Below are 23074 nucleotides of genomic sequence, written 5' to 3' on the forward strand. Positions count from 1 at the left end.
AGAAATTATATTTATCGTTTTGTTAAATCTATTTCTTTGATTCAGGATGAAGAATTTGTTTTCTACATGACTATTAATTTTAAACAAAATCCTGCACAGGCAGGTGGGTGACTTGAATCCGTGGGGTCCAAAAGTATGAGCTGTGATTTACACTGAGTTAGCAAAGGAGGCAATGTGGACCTGAGAATGAGTACAATACAGCTTCAAAGGTGGACAGACCAGCGACAGAGCAGGAATTGCCTTTGGAGCGCAGGAAACCTGGCAATCAGCTATCATATAATGAGTGAAGAGTGTCTGCAGAATCTCATCGACAGGTTTGCAGCTGCCTGCAATGATTTTGGCCTAACCATCAGCCTCAAGAAAACAAACATCATGGGACAGGACATCAGAAATGCTCCATCCATCAATATCGGCGACCACGCTCTGGAGGTGGTTCAAGAGTTCACCTACCGAGGCTCAACTATCACCAGTAACCTGTCTCTCGATGCAGAAATCAACAAGCGCATGGGAAAGGCTTCCACTGCTATGTCCAGACTGGCCAAGAGGGTGTGGGAAAATGGCGCACTGACACGGAACACAAAAGTCCGCGTGTATCAAGCCTGTGTCCTCCGTACCTTGCTCTACGGCAGCGAGGCCTGGACAACGTATTAGAATTAGAATTAGAATTAGAATTAGAACATTACAGCGCAGTACAGGCCCTTCGGCCCTCGATGTTGCGCCAACCTGTGAAACCATCTGACCTACACTATTCCATTTTCATCCATATGTCTATCCAATGACCACTTAAATGCCCTTAAAGTTGGCGAGTCTACTACTGTTGCACGCAGGGCGTTCCACGCCCCTACTACTCTCTGAGTAAAGAAACTACCTCTGACATCTGTCCTATATCTATCACCCCTCAGCTTAAAGCTATGTCCCCTCGTGTTTGCCATCACCATCCGAGGAAAAAGACTCTCACTATCCACCCTATCCAACCCTCTGATTATCTTATATGTCTCTATTAAGTCACCTCTCCTCCTCCTTCTCTCCAACGAAAACAACCTCAAGTCCCTCAGCCTTTCCTCGTAAGACCTTCCCTCCATACCAGGCAACATCCTAGTAAATCTCCTCTGCACCCTTTCCATAGCTTCCACATCCTTCCTATAATGCGGTGACCAGAACTGCACGCAATACTCCAGGTGCGGTCTCACCAGAGTTTTGTACAGCTGCAGCATGACCTCATGGCTCCGAAACTCGATCCCCCTACTAATAAAAGCTAACACACCATATGCCTTCTTAACAGCCCTATTAACCTGGGTAGCAACCTTCAGGGATTTATGCACCTGGACACCAAGATCTCTCTGTTCATCTACACTACCAAGAATCTTCCCATTAGCCCAGTACTCTGCATTCCTGTTACTCCTTCCAAAGTGAATCACCTCGCACTTTTCCGCATTAAACTCCATTTGCCATCTCTCAGCCCAGCTCTGCAGCCTATCTATGTCCCTCTGTACCCTACAACATCCTTCGGCACTATCCACAACTCCACCGACCTTAGTGTCATCCGCAAATTTACTAACCCACGCTTCTACACCCTCTTCCAGGTCATTTATAAAAATGACAAACAGCAGTGGCCCCAAAACAGATCCTTGCGGTACACCACTAGTAACTAAACTCCAGGATGAACATTTGCCATCAACCACCACGCTCTGTCTTCTTTCAGCTAGCCAATTTCTGATCCAAATCTCTAAATCACCTTCAACCCCATACTTCCGTATTTTCTGAAATAGCCTACCATGGGGAACCTTATCAAACGCCTTACTGAAATCCATATACACCACATCCACTGCTTTACCCTCATCCACCTGTTTGGTCACCTTCTCGAAAAACTCAATAAGGTTTGTGAGGCACGACCTACCCGTCACAAAACCGTGCTGACTATCGCTAATGAACTTATTCTTTTCAAGATGATTATAAATCCTGTCTCTTATAACCTTTTCCAACATTTTACCCACAACCGAAGTAAGGCTCACAGGTCTATAATTACCAGGGCTGTCTCTACTCCCCTTCTTGAACAAGGGGACAACATTTGCTATCCTCCAGTCTTCCGGCACTATTCCTGTCGACAATGACGACATAAAGATCAAGGACAAAGGCTCTGCAATCTCCTCCCGAGAATCCTAGAATAAATCCCATCTGGCCCAGGGGACTTATCTATTTTCACACTTTCCAAAATTGATAACACCTCCTCCTTGTGAACCTCAATCCCATCTAGCCTAGTAGCCTGAATCTCAGTATTCTCCTCGACAACATTTTCTTTCTCTACTGTAAATACTGACGCAAAATATTCATTTAACACTTCCCCTACCTCCTCTGATTCCACACACAACTTCCCACTACTATCCTTGATTGGCCCTAATCTAACTCTAGTCATTATTTTATTCCTGATATACCTATAGAAAGCCTTAGGGTTTTCCCTGATCCTATCCGCCAATGACTTCTTGTGTCCTCTCCTTGCTCTTCTTAGATCTCCTTTTAGATCCTTCCTGGCTAGCTTGTAACTCTCAAGCGCCCTAACTGAGCCTTCACGTCTCATCCTAACATAAGCCTTCTTCTTCCTCTTGACAAGCGCTTCAACTTCTTTAGTAAACCACGGCTCCCTCGCTCGACAACTTCCTCCCTGCCTCACAGGTACATACTTATCAAGGACACGCAGTAGCTGCTCCTTGAATAAGCTCCACATTTCGATTGTTCTCATCCCCTGCAGTTTCCTTCCCCATCCTACGCATCCTAAATCTTGCCTAATCGCATCATAATTTCCTTTCCCCCAGCTATAATTTTTGCCCTGCGGTATATACCTGTCCCTGCCCATTGCTAAGGTAAACCTAACCGAATTGTGGTCACTATCACCAAAGTGCTCACCTACATCTAAATCTAACACCTAGCCGGGTTCATTACCCAGTACCAAATCCAATGTGGCATCGCCCCTGGTTGGCCTGTCTACATACTGTGTCAGAAAACCCTGCTGCACACACTGGACAAAAACTGACCCATCTAAAGTACTCGAACTATAGTATTTCTAGTCGATATTTGGAAAGTTAAAGTCCCCCATAACAACTACCCTGTTACTCTCGCCCCTGTCGAGAATCATCTTCGCTATCCTTTCCTCTACATCTCTGGAACTATTTGGAGGTCTATAAAAGACTCCCAACAGGGTGACCTCACCTCTCCTGTTTCTAACCTCGGCCCATACTACCTCAGTAGACAGGTCCTCAAATGTCCTTTCTGTCGCTGTTATACTCTCCTTGATTAACAATGCCACACCCCCCCCTCTTGTACCATCTTCTCTGTTCTTACTGAAACATCTAAATCCCGGATCCTGCAACATCCATTCCTGCCCCTGCTCTACCCATGTCTCCGAAATGGCCACTACAACGAGATCCCAGGTACCAACCCATGCTGCAAGCTCACCCACCTTGTTCCGGATGCTCCTGGCATTGAAGTAGACAAACTTTAATGTGAGCCAAGAGCGACATCTCAATTCATTCCATCTTCGCTGCCTCCGGAGAATCCTTGGCATCAGGTGGCGGAACCGTATCTCCAACACAGAAGTCCTCGAGGTGGCCAACATCCCCAGCTTATACACCCTACTGAGTCAGCGGCACTTGAGATGTCTTGGCCGTGTGAGCCACATGGAAGATGGCAGGATCCCCAAGGACACATTGTACAGCGAGCTCGCCACTGGTATCAGACCCATCAGCCGTCCATGTCTCCGCTTTAAAGACGTCTGGAAATGCGACATGAAATCCTGTGACATTGATCACAAGTCGTGGGAGTCAGTTGCCAGCGTTCGCCAGAGCTGGCGGGCAGCCATAAAGACGGGGCTAAAGTGTGGTGAGTCGAAGAGACTTAGCAGTTGGCAGGAAAAAAGACAGAAGCGCAAGGGGAGAGCCAACTGTGAAACAGCCCTGACAACCAATTTTATCTGAAGCACCTGTGGAAGAGTCTGTCACTCTAATATTGGCCTTTATAGCCACTCCAGGCGCTGCTCCACAAACCACTGACCACCTCCAGGCGCTTACCCATTGTCTCCCGAGACAAGGAGGCCAAAGAGATAGTAAATAAGATGCTAATACAAACATAATTATTAAAATTATGGCCTGTATGACTTCTTTTTGATGGTTTATTGAAAAGGAGGAGAAGGAATAGATGACATACCAGTCAATAAGTCAATGTGTAGCTGAAAGAGACACATTCAAACTGCTCCCATTAGACTCAGAGTCTGGAAATCTGACCAGAGTTGGTGATATTTATTTAAATTTGGATAAACATCAGGAAATTGTGGAAGAAGCTCAAAATGAAGAGATTAATCGTTATGTGTACAGCAAGATCTTTGAGAAAGAATTCATTTTAAGGATTACATGCATATATTTTCCTCTTCAGTGGCTAGGCCACATCATTAAGTGTGATGGGGTGAGAATTCCACCTATCTGTGCCACTGACGTTGCTGAATTTCTGAACATCATTCTCACAAAGATTTTCAGCAGGCTGCCAATGGTATGTCTGCCGGTTTGAGGAAGCCTGCTATGGCACCTCAGGATTCGGGTGCCTGCAGTAGTTTATGAGGCTGATCTACCCCTCCCCTCCTGAGGAAAATGTCTAGCCACTTTGGAAAGTCTGGCCAATTTTGCCAATGTGTTGATCATTTGCTGCTACAACCCTGATTGCACACCTCTTCCCCGATGATACCACCTGCAAATCAGCTGCAGCTTCTCCACAACATCTTTCAGTCTGATCCTACAGAGCTGCTTGTTGTCGGTGACAAGCTGCTTTATCATAACCTGTGGATGAACCAATTACAGCCTGCCTTGTATAACCCACTCCTGTGGAACAGCTTCAACTCAGGCTGAATAGAGGCCAAAGCAGATTGGGTTAGATGGTTAACTGCAAGCTTGGTTGCAAGGCTTCTAAATGTAAGAATGCAAATATTATTTTAAAAACTCAGCCTCCCAAGTCCAGGCCGAATAATCATCAATCAAAATTCAATTATTCATTATGTTTGTATTTCTCTCCTGTAGGTCTGTGAGGTTGATAAGGACTTATTAAAATTTCAGGATCTGGAGGAACTTACTTTAAGTGTCAATAGAATCACTACATTAAACTCAACCAACCTTCCAAGAAAGCTAAAGGTAAAACAGGAGTGTGGGAATATTCTCAAATCTCCACGAATAACATAACCATAATTTTGTGCATTTGTGGCATTTTCTTTTTCTCTTATCGACAATAGTTTGTGAACAATTGTGTTGCGTCATCCATGGAACGTGGATTTCAACATGCAGTGAGATCTAAGTTTGAAATACTGTTTTGTTTTTTTTGCCCTGCAACAGGTTCTTGAGCTCTGTGGCAATGAGATTTCCTCTTTGAAAGAACTGTGCTGCAGCCCACCGCCAAAGTTGCAACACCTAGGGCTGTCACACAACAAGCTTTCCCTGGACTCTGAGTACGAATACCTCTCAGCAGAGTTCTGGTAAATACGCTAACTCTGGTACTGCTTGATATATGATAACAAATATTGAATATTACTACTACTTACAGATGACAGGAGAAGCTTATAATGGGATGTTTAGTTTGGCTATCCATTCAATGGCCTCCTGAGATGCCAAGTGGAGAAATGAGGTGGCTCCCACAACAGATTTTAGTGGGAGGTTGATGTGGTGTGTTCCATGGTCTGGGACTCTGGGATTTGATGACAATCTACACCTGGGGCAAAGTCTTCTGCACTTGAAAAATTTTCAGGCGCAATCTTATGGGAGGCGGCCTCCATGTCCACTGTCCAATTAGGGACAGTGGGCGGGCTGAGGAGGCGGGATGGCAAATCAGGAGCTGGCATGCGAGGGAGGCCAGCAGCCTTCACTGTGGCTGCAGTGGGAGTGTAGCTACAGTGTTTGGGACACAAGAGGGATCATCACAATGAGATGGAGGTGAGGAGGAAGGGGTCAGAGTGATTTTCATAAGCCCCAGCACTCTCAGTGGCAGTAGGCTCCATGAGATATTGCTGCAATGGCAGGCCTCTGCCTACCCTTGACCACAGGCTTCCTGCTTTCTTCCATTTATTTACTGAAGCTGCTGGGTCCTCCTACTGTGCACTCCCCTCCTGTGAGCTAGCGAGCCATGCACACTGCGGGGGTCCCGGACGCTTCCAGGAAAATTGGAATGGCGTGCAAAAATACAGCCTGATTACCTAACCAGCTCCCGTAATTGGTTTTCTGTCACTGACGGGCGGGTAACCATCAGCACTGCGATCCTGCTTCCTCTATAAGTGCCCGGAGGCTGGACCACTTTGGGGAGCCAGCCCAATGTGTCATTCCACCACTTTCCAGTACTCCCACCTCCAAACCCAACTCCAAGGTGCTGGTAAAATTCTGGCTGTGGTCTCCCTGAGTTTGCTAGTTCATCAAGAACTTGCCAGCTAAATGTCATCAAGAAGACAATCGGACACCGGAAAGTGGCCACCCGGTCTGAAATGCATGAAAGCATCGAATACTGAATATAATTATATTATTAATTGATTTGGACAGCACTGTGACTAACTGGGATATTGCTGTAATACTGTCATTGTACTCATTTCAGACAGAATACATTTATGTGCTGGCACTATCCCTTAAATTGTGATGGTGATGGGGTACCTACTATAATCTGAATGTCACTGTTAGCTTTGTATTATATGGATCTTCTGGCTTCAGCTACTGCATTTAAATTGTAACTACAACATTTCCCAGCTAATGAGTGGAGCTCTGTGATTCAGGAAACACTTAGTCAACCTGAGGAAAGTTGTTGCTATGCACAGTATTTTGAGTATTGTTGATCTCCTGGTTAAACAGTCTACTTCTATTTAACATGTTGGCTGTTTTCATGGATTACTATGATTATGTATGATTACTGAGTTAGCACCAAAAGTAATTGTGTTAAGTTCAAAAGCTACTGTACTCATTGGCTTCCAACCATTAACACGTCAAAAGATTTTTTCTAACTGAAACTATAGCTTATAGGTTATGGTATATTTCAAATGCTTATTTTTACTAATATCTGAACATCTATTACCAATTATGAAATAAACATAAACTTAAATATGAAACTAAATTGAGAGTATGCATTCAATTATCTAGTAAATTTTAAGTTATTCTGTGCATTATAATTTAGTGCATTCTATTGTTGTGAACTCAGCTGCTAAATTTTCATATCAGCAACTTTGGTGGGAATGGGTTATGTTTAATTGTGAATTAATTAACTGAGAACGTTTTCTGTTCACATGCATCTCCTTATTCAGAAATAGAAGCTTCTAAAGTGTCAAATCATTTGATGAGACACTTGTAAAACTGTTTTAGTTGTCATTATATTCCACTCTGCCCCAACAATGGGTCTTATCCTACCCCCCGCCCCCACCCCCCCCCCCTCACCCCCTGCTTACTGATTTAACACTTTTCCCCCATTTTCTATGTCAGCCATGAGATTTATTCAAAAAGGGAGGGAGACAGAAAGCAGGAAACTACAGGCCAGTTAGCTTAACATCTGTCATAGAGAAAATGTTAGAAGCTAATATTAAAGATGTTATAACAGGGCACTTAGAAAAATTCAAGGTAATCAGGCAGAGTCAACATGGTTTTGTGAAAGGGAAATCATGTGTAACCAATTTATTGGAGTTCTTTGAGGGAGTTACATGTGCTGTGGATGAAGGGGAACCAGTGCATGTATTGTACTTAGATTTACAGAAGGCATTTGATAAGGTGCCACATCAAAGATTATTGCAGAAAATAAAAGCTCATGGTGTAGGGGGTAACATATTGTCATGGATAGAAGATTGACTGGCTAACAGGAAATAGAGTAGGCATAAATGGGTAATTTTCTGGTTGGCAAGATGTAACGAGTGGTGTGCCACAGGGATCTGTGCTGGAGCCTCAACTTTTTACAATTTATATAAATGACTTAGATGAAGGCTTATTTAAGGAAGGATGTGAGTGCGTTGGAAGCAGTTCAGAGAAGGTTTACCAGGCTATTATCTAGAATGGGCGGGCTGTCTTATGAGGAAAGATTGGACAGGCTAGGCTTGTATCCGCTGGAATTTAGAAGAGTAAGAGGTGACTTGATTGAAACATGTAAGATCCTGAGGGGTCTTGACAGGGTGGATGTGGAAAGGATGTTTTCCCTTATGGGAGATTCTAGAACTAGGGGTCACTGTTTAAAAATAAGGGGGCACCCATTTAAGACAGACATGAGGAGAAATTTTTTCTCTGAGGGTCTTGAATCTTTGGAACTCTCTTCCTCAAAAGGCGGTGGAAGCAGAGTCTTTGAATATTTTTAAGGCAGAGGTAGATAGATTTTTAATAAACAAGGGGATGAAAGATTATGGGGGTAGATGGGAATGTAGAGTAATCAGTTCAGCCATAAACTTATTGAATGGCGGAGCAGGCTCGAGAATTCGTATGTTTGTATGTTACCAATTAGAGCCAAATTGAGGATAGTTTTGTACTTTAGACCCATGCCTTCTAGGAACTGGACTGAGACTGTGTCAAACTCATTTCACTTAGACTCTTACAGACAATCACGTGAAGGGGATTTTCATCCCATTGGTCTGGGCTGGATTTGAACAGATCCCAGAGGTGAGGAGTCACTGCATCACCCAGTTTCCTGGCTGTTGTAATCCTACAGATATCATTAACAACCTGGTATCAATCGAGAGTGATATGAGCCAAACAATCTTGATTTATACTGTTACTTCCCTGTTACTGTCGTTATGCTCACCTGGTTCATGGTTTGTATTAATTTTCTAGAGGTCACTTTTAGTTTTGGGAAATTAAATGTGTGGCTGTAAGAATTCCAAAAGGTTGCAGACCACCCGAGTTTTAACGTTTAAAAAATCTCCCCATGAGTGCTTACAGAGACAAAATTTGAGAGGTGAGAGCCATAAAACTGCAGATGGACTCATTTAGTTGGGCCGCTGGAACCAGAAAGTTTAGAAGAAATTGCTTTGTCATTGTTAGCAATATCAATTATTCATGTAGATATCAAAGAAATATTTTGGGAGTTAGAGGTAATTAGTTTAAATTTCTATTTTCTATCTGGTACATCCCATATGTACCACATTGCTATGGAGACAGATGATGCAGGAGGTGCCTGTTGGTGTTTAGATCTGTGTGCTTGCTAACAGAGAAAGCAATTGGCTTTTGGAAAGCTGTTGGCTTCAGACAAACGTTGGCTTTTGGAAGTTAGTTGGACTCAGGAGCAAAGAGGCCATCTGGAACCAGGGGTGCTTTTGTTTTGAGTAAGCTTCGTGCTCAAGCTGGGGAGTCCAAATCCGGGAGATCTGGTACCTCAGAAATTAAGCTGAGAAATTAAGGAAATCAAAGTGAATTCCTAAGAGCTGTGGTACATTTTGGATTGGTCCCAGGAGAAGAGAACAGATCACCAAGAGCCTGTAACGTATAGGGGAACTCCTGGGGTGGAAGTAACAGTCAAACAGGAGTGTTCTGTTGAGATTTAGAATTTAAAGTATTCGTCTTCATGTTTTGTTAAGATTTTAAGGTTCAAGTATAAGTGTTTCCAAATTGTAATGTTATGTTAGTAGTGTTTTGCTTTGTTTAACACTTGTACAGTAAAGATTTTTGGTTAAAACGTGAAATCTTGTGCCGTAATTTTTTCAGTAGTAACTGGGAATTCGACTTTCTCTTTTAAAAAGTTAACAGCCCCTAACGGGATTGTAACACTCTTGATTACTTTTTAGGGGGGATAAAATTGGAGAGTACCACTAATATCTCTACAATCTTCAGTCTCCTTTCTCAACAGATATCTAACATGCTTCCTGTTACAGGTATCAATTAACCCTGAAACAATAGGCAAGTTGGATGACTCCACACTCATTTACGCCAGACAGTTATCGTTAACGTGAAACCGAAAACCTTTATATCACACTGGCTGCACAGTACAACTGGCCTTTAAAACCTTCATACCTGATGGTTTCTTAATGGTGCAATTAGTTTTACAGGGAAACTTCTAGAATTTCCTGTCAAAGTGGAAATTACTGCACTCTCTTGGAATGGACAGCGGTCTATTTGAATCTGAACTGTGGGAAATAATTTGAAAACTCACTGGTAAAGTTCAAGTTTTGTCTGTTAGAATTTGTGCCAGGATTGTTTAGCATGTATCCTGGTATTCATGAGCTACAAACTTTGTCCAGATCAAATTAAATTCAGGTGCTTTCAGCATGTTTCAATAATAATACCATTTTTTTCTTCTTTATCATTTGTAATACAGGCCCAATTTAATATCCCTTGATTTGAGTTTCAATGACTTTGAGAATTTGCCTGACATTGTGGCCAAGCTTTCTTTACTGCCAAACCTGAAGAACCTTATTCTCCAGGGGAATCCAATGACCCTTCTTCCCAATTATCGTGGTTTTACAATAGACAGTCTTCAGAACCTTGTCTCCCTGGATGATGTATTGATAACCCCACATGAAAGACACCAATTTAAGGACATATCGAAACGGCAAGGTAAGCATTTTATGTGTGTGGGGCCTTATCACCTATTAATATTGAGAACTCCTTTTACACCTCAGGGCCTTGCTACCTCAGCAAACACTGCATTTCATCAGTTGACTTGAAACCAATGTTTGTGCTGCTTAACATTGACTATAATTTTTGAATTTACACCATGATCCACATTTAAAATTAATGTGCACAAAGATTTACAGCCCAGAAAAATGAATATTGGTTTTTACTGGGATCACTTTCACTGAACAGTTGATTTAAATTTACAGCCTGCAGATATCAGAATCATCATCCCAGTGGCGCAGTGGTTAGCACCGCAGCCTCACAGCTCCAGTGACCCGGGTTCAGTTCTGGATACTGCCTGTGCGGAGTTTGCAAGTTCTCCTTGTGACTGCGTGGGTTTCCTCCGGGTGCTCCAGTTTCCTCGTACAGCCAAAGGCTTGCAGGTTGATAGGTAAATTGGCCATTATAAATTGCCCCTAGTGTAGGTAAGTGGTAGAAGAATTGAGGGAAGGTGGGGATATGGTAGGGAATATGGGATTAATGTAGGATTAGTATAAATGGGTGGTTGATGGTCGGCACAGATTCGATGGGCTGAAGGGCCTGTTTCAGTGCTGTATCTCTCTATGACTGTATGAGTGTAAAATTGGGCAGAGTGTAAAATGGGTTTCTGACTCAAATCCATCCTTTCAAATTTTGTTTGATATCGCTCCTGTGAAACACCTTGGAACGTTTTACCACATTAAAGACGCTATATAAATATATGTTATTGTCATTTCTGCTGGGTGGGTTAGATTAAAATCGGGACTGTAGACTCCACTGATAGTAGAACTGACAACTCAGCAAAGTGCAAAGACAGGAATGAATTTTTTTTATTCAAGGTGTTAATTGACAAATAAGACAAAGTTAGAAACATAACCGAATGCAGCATGCAGAGTAAGGTGTATTATACAAACGTCAGAAACAGAGTGAGAGAAAGGGGGTGAGTTTTCTCAGGCATGGGGAGACAGATTTGGCTCATGCAGGGAGTTAAATGTTCTAATATTGATGTTGGTTCAGGATCCTGTCCTCTTCCAGCTTTCACCCGAGGGGTTGAGAGGTGAGCAGGGGATCCCAGTCCAGCTGTTGGGAAACTAATTAAGATATGCAAATTGACAATTAAGTCTGTCTTTAACCCTGCATTCTGGCTGTAACTGCCAGCACACAGGTTCCACAATGTCTCTGCATCTCACCAGGGTGGAAGTGGCGGTGCCCAGTGGGAAGTCATTGTTGCCTAAAGTTGATCTTCATGGAACAAGATAAAGGTTGAAATTGGCAAGCTGTTGGTTAGCCACAGCACAAGGTGGCTGTCAAGATTAACACTGACAAGATTAACCTGAAATCACTAGTTGCAGAGGAAATTGCAACTTTGTGCACTAATCTTCAAGTGCCTTGGAGTCTATTGAGCTGCATCTCACATTCCTGGCTGTCAAACCTCACTGCAACACGGGAGCTCCCTAAGCAGCAATAGATTGAACCTCTGAGGAGGAGGAGCAGCAGAATGATCCAGCTCAGCAATCACAGCGACTGGGGCAAGGACAGCAACAACAGCAGCAACTCCACCAACAGCAGCTGCCTCTCCACAGCTGCATGCAGCTCCACGGGTCAGAGGGGATGGTCAGAGAACTGCAGCTTGAAGGAGGCAATAACCCCAGCACAGGGTATATAGGCCAAGGGTCAACTTCCTCAGCACGTCTGAATTCAGGAGGCTCAGGCTGTTGCAGTGGGTAGTGGCAGATATCTGCAGCCTTCTGGAAGCAGCCCTCCGCCCAATAGGAGCAGGTGGCCACGCATTGCCAGTGGCCATCAAGGTCACTACGACCCTCAATTTCTTCGCCTCTGGCTCCTTCCAGGGATCTGCTGGAGATATGCCCTGGATATCAGTCTTCTACCCAAAACTGCATCTCCCAGGTCACTGCTCCTTTGATTGCAAAGACTGCAAATTATATCCACTTTGCCACGAATGATCCACTCAAACCCAGAGGGTTGGCAGCTTTGCAGCAGTGGCTGGATTTCCGCATGTCCGGGGTGGGGGTGGGGGGCGGTGATTGTATTCATGTGGCAATCAAGGCATCATCAGCTCAGCCAAGCATCTTCATTAGTTAAAAGGCTTCCACTTCCCTTAATGACCAGCTAGTCTGTGATCAATCATGTCTGCATCGGATATCCGGGCAGCTGCCATGACTCATTCATTCTTTGGCAATCTCATCTTCCATGGGTGTTTTCTCCATCACACAGCCTCAGTGGCTGGATCCTGAAAGACAAGAGCTGCTCTGAAGATCTGGCTGCTGACCCCATTAAGGAACTCTACCACTGAGCCAGAGAGATATAACAGAAGCCTTATCATCACCAGGGCAATATAGAGTAAGCCATTGGCTTGCTGAAGACGTGGTTCAGGGTCCTGGACAGATCTGGAAGTGTCCTTTAAATGCCCTGGCAAGGGTTTCCAGGATTGTTGTGGCCTGCTGTGCCCTTCATAAAATGGCGTTACAGAGAGGAGTGGAGCTGGAGCAAGAGGAAGGTGGAGAGCGCCTGGCATCTGAGGGAGAGGAGGGGGAGGAGGAACCAGATGTGCCCTTGGTGCTTGCAGCCACACACAGCTGCCAGAGAAGCCCACAATGGACTCATTCATTCTGGTTTCCTCCCACAGCCAAAAGACTTGCAGGTTGATAGGTAAATTGGCCATTATAAATTGCCCCTAGTATAGGTAGGTGGTAGGGGAATATAGGGACAGGTGGGGATGTGGTAGGAATATGGGATTAGTGTAGGATTAGTATAAATGGGTGGTTAATGGTCAGCACAGACTCGGTGGGCAGAAGGGCCTGTTTCAGTGCTGTATCTCTAAATCTAAAAAAAAAATCAAGCACGTGTCACTTATGTGTGTTTGCAGCCATCTGAGAATTCCATCAAAAACACTGTGCCACCCCCCCACCCCTGCCCCCCAACACACCTCATTCCAACATCCAACTGGCCAAGCATCACATTCACACCCTTTCCTCCTCACAAGGCTGATCATTCCATTCACCAGAAGGAAACTGACCAGGGTGAATGGGGGAATGCATTGAAATAAAGATCATTATAAGCACCCAATTGAATCTCTCTGTGCAACAAGATGTCTTCCTCTTATGCTTCCTATTACTCCTATGTAATGCTACCCCTGTGGCTTCAGCAGAGCCGGAGGCAGGCTGCTCCTTCCCCTGCTCTGACAGATGAGATGCCTATGGTGGATGTGCTCTGGTTTTCAGAGCCAGTGAGGACCCAGCCAAAAGCTGCCCACCTGCACCTGTTCAGGGTCAGACTCATTCATCGGGGCAGGAGGCAGCTTGTGTGGCTCTGTCTAAGGTGGGGTGGGCGGGGGGGAAGGAGGTGCTGAGAAGTGGGGGCACCTTGAGAAGAGTCCTCACTACCATGTGCCTTTTCTCCATCTTCCCTCTCATGGCCCACCTGCTTTTCCCTGCTAACCAAGGGCAATAGAACACTCGGCTGTATGTCAGTAAGACATTAAGCCATCAAGGTGAGACTTTGCTCCATCCTGTGTAAAATGGCAGATAGAGCGTGCAGGCCATCGGACTGGGCTAGCATGCACTCAGTGGCCTTCTATGTCTGATTCTCCATGCTGGTGGCAACTCCTTCCATGGAGGTGGACAGCCTTCCCACTTCTTGCTTCCATTGTCCGGGTGTTTGCGAGCAGCCATTCTGACACTGGTCGGGGTCCCTTGAAATAGAAAGCCTTCATTGACTGATCCAACCCATGATCCTGCCCATCCTCCGTGATTGTTCACGGAACCCGGAAGCAGGATACTAATGCCACGGCTCTGTTAAAGAGCCACGGCAAAGTCCACTCCACTGAAGAGTCCAACAGGTTTCTGACCAGCTACTGCAAGAACGAAGTTGAGAAAATTCTGTCCAATGTATCTGAATAGATGAGATAGGGCACACACATTAGTTCCATAACAAGGCCATCTTGTGGCCTAAAAGGTCTTTTTAGCAGCTGTCCAATGGAGAGCCTAAAAAGAAGCTTACAATATATCAAAAAACCTGATAAATTAGTATTTGAACACTGCATTCACAACAAGGTTGGTCACATGGACTATTGGGATGCCAAGCTAATTAAATTAATGTGAAGGTTAAAAGAAAAATATAAACACCATAAACTGCTGGAAAGCATCTTAAGACATCAATGTGTTCAAGGCACTATACAAATGGAAGTTGTTGAAATGTACAGGTGTTCAATTGGCATCTGAAAAATAAAGACAAATTAACATTTTCAGTGTAACATTTGGATCAAATTCTAATACAATTGCATTCAAGACATCAATCTACCTTTGTTCCTTCAGGTATTAGCATTTCGGGAAATTAACTGTTTTTATTTCTGTTAAATGTTAAGTTTTTTTTCCTAACTCATTCAACAGTTTGTGTTAATTTATTGTTCACCAGGACAAAGTGAGTTCAGTCTCTAAACCGAAACAACGTGTTTTATTTCACTTCTCTTTGTTCACCCACGTGATATCTTGCTCCAGATTTTATTGTCAATGACAGTGAGGTAACAATTGATATCGGAAAAGTTACGGGTATTCCCAATCCCATCGATCCTCTGGAGGAGCTACCAGAATTTCCGATTGTCAAGAGCAATTACTTTGTGACCTATAAGTTCCTTGGAAATCCCAATAATTTGAATGAAACACTCAAAGAAGATAATATGGTGAGTGGCAGTCTGCTGTTTCTGGGGAATCTGTATCTCTTTAAATTTTTATCTGTTATTCTTGAATTCTAGATGAGGTGTCCTGAAGAATAGTTTGGTTACCAGCCATTGTCACTATTAACTGTGGGTGTGATGGTCATGTACAAAACAGTGAGAACCTACACCTACATCCGTGACTCTTCTGACGCCCTACGTCATTTTGACAATTTCCAGTTTCCTGGTCCCAACCGCCTCCTCTTCACTATGAACGTCCAATCGCTCTACACCTCCATCCCCCACCAGGATGGTTTGAGGGCTCTCCGCTTCTTCCTGGAACAGAGGCCCAACCAGTCCCCATCCACCACCACCCTCCTCCGCCTGGCTGAACTTGTTCTCACATTGAACAACTTCTCCTTCAACTCCACGCACTTCCTTCAAGTAAAAGGTGTCGCTATGGGTACCCGCATGGGTCCTAGTTATGCCTGTCTTTTTGTGGGATATGTCGAGCATTCTTTGTTCCAGTCCTACTCAGGCCCCCTCCCCCAACTCTTTTTCCGGTACATTGATGACTGTATCGGTGCCGTTTCCTGCTCCCGCCCCGAACTAGAAAACTTTATCAACTTTGCTTCCAATTTCCACCCTTCTCTCACCTTTACATGGTCCATCTCTGACACTTCTCTTCCCTTCCTCGACTTCTCTGTCTCCATCTCTGGGGATAGGTTGTCTACCAATATCCATTATAAGCCCACTGACTCCCACAGCTACCTTGACTACACTTCTTCACACCCTACCTCCTGTAAGGACTCCATTCCATTCTCCCAGTTTCTCTGTCTCCGACGCATCTGCTCTGATGATGCTACTTTCCATGACGGTGCTTCTGATATGACCTCCTTTTTCTTCAACCGAGGATTTCCCCCCACTGTGGTTGACAGGGCCCTCAACCGTGTCCGACCCATTCCCCGCACCTCTACCCTCACCCCTTCCCCTCCCTCCCAGAACCGTGACAGGGTTCCCTTTGTCCTCACTTTTCATCCCACCAGCCTCCATATCCAAAGGATCATCCTCCGCCATTTTCGCCACCTCCAGCGTGATGCCACTACCAGTCACATCTTCCCCTCCCTTCCCCTGTCAGCATTCCGAAGGGATCGTTCCCTCCGCGACACCCTGGTCCACTCCTCCATTACCCCCACCACCTCGTCCCCGTCCCAGGGCACCTTCCCCTGCAATCGCAGGAGGTGTAATACCTGCCCATTTACCTCCTCTCTCCTCACTATCTCAGGTCCCAAACACTCCTTTCAGGTGAAGCAGTGATTTACTTGTACTTCTTTCAATGTAGTATACTGTATTCGCTGCTCACAGTGTGGTCTCCTCTACATTGGGGAGACCAAGCACAGACTGGGTGACTGCTTTGCAGAACATCTCCGCTCAGTCCGCAAGCAGGACCCTGAGCTTCCGGTTGCTTGCCATTTCAACACTCCCCCCTGCTCTCATGCTCACATCTCTGTCCTGGGATTGCTGCAGTGTTCCAGTGAACATCAACGCAAGCTCGAGGAACAGCATCTCATCTACCGATTAGGCACACTACAGCCTGCCGGACTGAACATTGAGTTCAATAATTTCAGAGCATGACAGCCCCCCATTTTACTTTCATTTTTAGTTATTTTTTCTTCCTTTTTACATTTTTTACAATCTTTTTTTGCATTTATTTCATTTCATCTTAGTTTGTTCACTTTGCTTACCCACTGTTTTTTTCAGGATGTTTTTCTTCAGGTTTGCACTTGCTGCTGTTCAATATTCAGTGTATTCACACCTAATCTGTACTAATGCTTTGTCTTTCAACACACCATTAACATATTGTTTGCCTGTTCTCCGTGACCTTTTGGTCAGCTATGTGGCCTGGTCCAATCTGCATCTTCTCCTTTGTTATCTCTTGCCCCACCCCCACCTCACTTGTTTATAATCTGTGACTTTTCTAATATTTGTCAGTTCCGAAGAAGGGTCACTGACCCGAAACGTTAACTCTGCTTCTCTTTCCACAGATGCTGCCAGACCTGCTGAGTGATTCCAGCATTTCTTGTTTTTGTTTCAGATTTCCAGCATCCGCAGTATTTTGCTTTTAGAACAAAGAACTATGTTGAATACATTGCAGGAAGAACTGTTCCATTTTTACCTTTGTCATATTTAGGATGTGAGCAGTTGCTGTACTTGGCAATGTTCAATCGATTTCACGTACACTCCCATGAGTTACTTGTTCTAAGAATGCAATGACAAATAGAAAGAAGTAAAGACTTAACAATTATATAATGCCTTTTACAATCTTAGGACATCCTAAAGCATTTCACAACCACTTAAATGCTTTTGAAGTGTAGTCACAGTTGTAGGGAAATGTGACAGTCAGTTTGTGCAAGTCGACATTGAATGCATAAAAACTGGAGGTAGCTTGATTACTTGATTGGTTGCATTGTTCGTTATTTTCATCACATTGGCCATGTTAATAGGGATTGTAATGAGCAGAACCCATATAAAGCTATATTTACACCCAAAAATAGTTCCTTTTTTTCAGGAATGTAGGAGAAAGGCTCACCTAAGGCACAAACTAAATGATGTAAATGTGTTATTTCCATTTGTTGTTTACTTTCCTGTACAATCACACAGATGGATGGAAAAGAAAGAAAAATACAACCTGCATTTATGTAGCAGTTTTCAGATTTTCAAGACATCCCAAAGTATTTCACAGTCAATGAATTATTTTGAAATGCAGACAGACCGGCAACCAGTTTTCACACAGCAAAGTACCCACAAGTAGCAATAAGATAAATGACCAGCTGATGTATAACTGTTGGCCAGGGCACCAAGAAAGCTCCTCATCTCATCTTGCCATGGCACTTTTTATGTGCACCTGAACAGGCAGGTAAGGCCTTAGTTTACCATCTTAGTTGAAAGATGGCACCTCTGACAAAGTAGTGCTCCCACAGTACTGCACTGAAGTGCAAGCCTGGAGTGCTCAAATCTCTGCAATGGGGCTCAAACTCATGCCCTTCTGACTTGAGCTGAGAGCTATTTCTAGGCCAAGCTGGCACTTGGATGCATTCAGAGCCAATGTGTGGAGCTTCAAGATACGGAAATAGCTACTGGTTTTAAAGTAAAGCTGAGAAATCATTCTTTTAATCTTGACCAACCCTTTTCCCCTTTCCTAAATCTTCTGCCATGCTCATCTGTAGGTTGTGACTCATGCCAGGGTACAGATCCACAGACAAAAGTAGCCCTCACACACCAATGTGAACTTGGAAGGTGAATGTTAGCAGAGTAATGGGCTGGTGATCAGAATTTGGGACTTTTTTATTCTTTCACGGGATGTGGGCATTGCTGGCAAGGCAGCATTTACTGCCCATCCCTAATTGCCCTGGAGAAGGTGGTGAGCTGCTTTCTTGAACCACTGTAGTCCATGTGGTGCAGGTACACCCACAGTGCTGTTAGGAAGGGAGTTCCAGGATTTTGACCCAGGAACAGTGAAGGAACGGCGATATAGTTCCAAGTCAGGATGGTGTGTGGCTTGGAGGGGAACTTGCAGGTGGTGGTGTTCCCATGCTTCTGCTGCCTTGTTCTTATAGGTGGTAGAGGTGGCGAATTTGTAAGGTGCTGTTGAAGGAGCCTTGGCAAGTTGCTGCAGTGCATCTTGTAGATGGTACACACTGCTGCCAGTGCAGGCCTGTTTGGAGGGAGTTAATGTTTAAGGTGGTGGATGGGGTGTTGAACTAATGGGCTGCTTTGAACTGGATGGTGTCGAACTTCTTGAGTGTTGTTGGAGCTGCACTCATCCAAGCAAGTGGACAGTATTGCATCACACTCCTAACTTATGCCTTGTAGATGGTGGACAGGCTTTGGGGAGTCAGGAGGTGAGTTACTCACCCCAGAATTCCTAACCTTTGACCTGCTCTTGTAGCCACAGTATTTATATGGCTGGTCCAGTGAAGTTTCTGCTGAATGGCAGTCCAAGGATGTTGATGGTAGGGGAATTCAGCAATGGTAATGCCATTGAATATCGAGGGGACAATGTTAGATTCTGTCTAGTAGGAGATCTCTCCAGTTGGAGATGCTCATTTCTTGGCCTGTATGGTGCAAATATTATTTGCTACTTATCAGCCCATGCCTGAATGTTGTACAGGTCTTGCTGCATGCGGGCACAGACTGCTTCAGTATCTGAGGAGTTGCGAATAGTACTGAACACTGTACAATCATCAGCGAACATCCCCAATTCTGACCTTATGATGGAGGGAATGTCATTGATGAAGCACCTGAAGGTGGTTGGGCCCAAGACACTACCCTGAGGAACTCCTGCAGCAATGTCCTGGCGCTGAGATGATTGACCTCCAACAACCGCAATCATCTTCCTTTATGCTACGTATGATTCCAATCAGTGGAAAGTTTTCCCCCGATTCCCATTGACTTCAATTTTATGAGGGCTCCTCGGTGCGACACTCAGTCAGATTCTGCCTTGATGTCAAGGGCAGTCACTTTCACCTCTCCTCTGGAATGCAGCATTTTTTTGTCCATGTTTGGACCAAGGCTGTAATGAGGTCTGGAGCTGAATCATCTGGGCGGAACCCAAACTGAGCATCAGCGAGCAGGTTATTGCTGAGTATGTGCCACTTGATAGCACTGTCGATGACACCTTCCATCATTTTGCTGATGATTTAGAGTATACTGATGGGGCAGTAATAGGCCGGATTGGATATGTCTTTCTTGTTGTGGACAGAACATATCTCGGCAAGTTTCTACATTGTTGGGTAGATGTCAGTATTGTAGCTCATTTCTCGCCTTCCTACTCCAGGGTTTAGAACACAAGAATTAGGAGCAGGAGTAGGCCATTTGGCCCTGTGAGCCTGCTCCGCTATTTGATAAAATCATGACTGATCTGATTTTAGCCTCAACTACACTTTCCTATCTGCCCCCCATAACCTTTGACTCCCTTGTCAATCAAAAATCTACCTAACTCAGCCTTGAATATATTCAATGACCCAGCCTCCACTGCTCTCTGGGCCAATTGTAGTACCTCCACTCCTGGCTCAGCTGGGATCACCAACTCAGCGCAGAACATGGCTTGAGCCTGAGACTAATCAGTTTTGCATGGCTCAGTAGCATTTTATATAGTGCAATTAAAGCATATTCATTATAAACTAGGGAAGGGGAATTCATTTATCTCACTCAGTAAAGCAGTTTAGCTCAGTGCAATGATTAGCGCCCTATCTCAGCAAGAGGACAATTTACAGCAGAGAGATTAAAGAGAAAGAACTTGCATTTATATAGTGCTTTATCATATCCTCATGACATCCCAAAAGACTTTACAATCAATAGTTTACTCTTTGAAGTGTAGTCATTATTGTTTCATAGGCAACCATTTTGCACATAGCCAGTCTGACGAGCAGCAAATGAGTGAGTGAATGAGCAGGTAATCTATTTTTGTGGTCTTGGTTGGAGCAGTTGACTTGGACACCAGGTAAACTCTCTGCTCTTCTTTGTGCCATCTCTAGTTCCAAAATAGTTCTCCCTCCTTCAAATTTGCTGTCATCGCTCCTCTCCTCAAAATAAATCCCTTGACCCTTCCATCCTCCTTGCAAACTACTGCCCCATCTCAAACCTCCTTTTCCTCTTCAAAGTATTGGGAAGATGAAAGCCATTGTCTTCGGTTACTATCGCAAACTCCATTCCCTAGCCGCTGATGCCATCCCTCTCCCTGGCAACTGTTTGAGGCTGAATCAGACTGTTTGCTACCTTGATGTCATGTTTAACTCCAAGATGAGCTTTCAACTACTCATCTGTGCCATCACTAAGACCGCCTATTTCCACCTCTGTAATATCTCCCGACTTCTACCCTGCCTCAGCTTATCTGCTGCTGAAACCCTCATCTGTGCATTTGTTACCTCGATACTTGATTATTCTTAATGCACAACTGGCAGGCCACCCATCTTCTGTAAACTTGGGGTCATTCAAAACTGCTGCCCTTGTCCCAACTCACAACTCCTGCTCCCCCATCATCCCTGTGTTTGCTGATGAGCATGGACTCCCAATCAAGAAACACCTCAGTTTTAAAATTCTTATCCTAGTTTTCAAATCACTCCATGGCCTCACCCATCACGATCTCTGTAACCTCCTCCAGCCCTAAAACCCCCTAGATCTCTGCACTCTGACAATTCTGGCCTCTTGAGCATTTCCAATTTTAATCATTCCCCCGTTGGTAACCATGCTTTCAGCAGCCTAGCCCCTAAGCTCTGGAATTCCCTTCCTATATCATCATCACCCCTCCTCTTTCCTTCCTTTAAGTCTCTGCTTAAAACTGACCTCTTTGGCTAAGTTTTTGGCCATTTTTTTTCTTCATTCATTCATGGGATATGGACGTTGCTGGCTAGGCCAGCATTTATTGCCCATCCCTAATTGCCCTTGAGAAGGTGATGGTGAGCTGCCTTCTTGACCCGCTGCAGTCCATATCGGGTTGCTCCACCCACAGTGCTGTTAGGAAGGGAGTTCCAGGATTTTGACCTCACAACAGTGAAGGAACAGCGATATCGTTCCAAGTCAGGATGGTGTGTGACTTGGAGGGGAACTTGCAGGTGGTGGTGTTCCAATGCATCTGCTGCCCTTGTCCTTCTAGGTGGTAGAGGTCGCGGGTTTGGAAGGTGCTGTCTAAGGAGCCTTGGTGCGTTGCTGCAGTGCATCTGCAGATGGTATACACTGCTGCCACTGTGCATCGGTGGCGAAGGAAGTGAATGTTGTTGGATGGGGTGCCAGTCAGGCCGGCTGCTTTGTCCTGGATGGTGTCGAGCTTCTTGAATGTTGCTGGAGCTGCACCCATCTAGGCAAGCGGAGAGTATTCCATCACACTCCTGATTTGTGCTTTGTAGATGGTGGACAGGCTTTGGGGAGTCAGCAGGTGACTTACTTTCCACAGGATTCCTAGCCTCTGACCTGCTCTTGTAGTCACGGTATTTATATGGCTACTCCAGTTCAGTTTCTGGTCAATAGGAACCCCAGGCTGTTGATAGTGGGGGATTCAGCGATGGTAATGCCTTTGAATGTGAAGGGGAGATGGTTAGATTCTCTCTTTTTGGAGATGGTCATTGCCTGGCACTTGTGTGATGCGAATGTTGCTTGCCACTTATCAGTCCAAACCTGGATATTGTCCAGTTCTTACTGCATTTCAACATGGACTGCTTCAGTATCTGAGGAGTCACGAATGGTGCTGAACATTGTGAAATCATCAGCGAATATCCCCACTTCTGACCTTATGATTGAAGGAAGGTCATTGATGAAGCACTGAAGATGGTTGGGCCTAGGCCACTACACTGAGGAACTCCTGCAGTGATGTTCCGAAGCGGAGATGATTGACCTCCAACAACCACAACCATCTTCCTTTGCGCTAGGTATGATTCCAACCAGCGGAGAGTTTTCCCCCTGATTCCCATTGACTTCAGTTTTGCTAGGGCTCCTTAATGCCATACTTGGTCAAATGCTGCCTAGATGTCAAGGGCAGTCACTCTCACCTCAGTTCAGCTGTTTTGTCCATGTTTGAACTACGGCTGTAATGAGGTCAGGAGCTGAGTGGCCCTGGCCGAACCCAAACTGAGCATCACTGAGCAGGTTATTGCTGAGCAAGTGACGCTTGATAGCACTGTTGACAACCCCTTCCATCACTTTACTGATGATTGTGAATAGATTGATGGGGCGGTAATTGTCTGGGTTAGACTTGTCCAGCTTTTTGTGTACAGGACAAACCTGGGCAATTTTCCATATTGCCGGGCAGATGCCAGTGTTGTAGCTGTACTGGAACAGCTTG

The 23074-nt window shown here is 44.7% G+C and overlaps 1 protein-coding gene across 1 annotated transcript in view; it reads left to right on the forward strand.

Annotated features, from left to right (window-relative positions):
* LOC137382917 (leucine-rich repeat-containing protein 43-like) overlaps positions 1–23074 on the forward strand; it is a 78862-nt gene that overhangs the window by 36490 nt on the left and 19298 nt on the right. Inside the window, exons 4-7 of the mRNA XM_068055495.1 lie at positions 5058–5168; positions 5367–5506; positions 10288–10526; positions 15083–15264. Coding sequence (XP_067911596.1) covers positions 5058–5168; positions 5367–5506; positions 10288–10526; positions 15083–15264 — 672 coding nt within the window. The remainder of the gene's footprint in view (positions 1–5057; positions 5169–5366; positions 5507–10287; positions 10527–15082; positions 15265–23074) is intronic.

Source organism: Heterodontus francisci, chromosome 23, assembly GCF_036365525.1.
Source record: "Heterodontus francisci isolate sHetFra1 chromosome 23, sHetFra1.hap1, whole genome shotgun sequence".
In the NCBI taxonomy this organism is placed as follows: Eukaryota; Metazoa; Chordata; class Chondrichthyes; order Heterodontiformes; family Heterodontidae; genus Heterodontus; species Heterodontus francisci.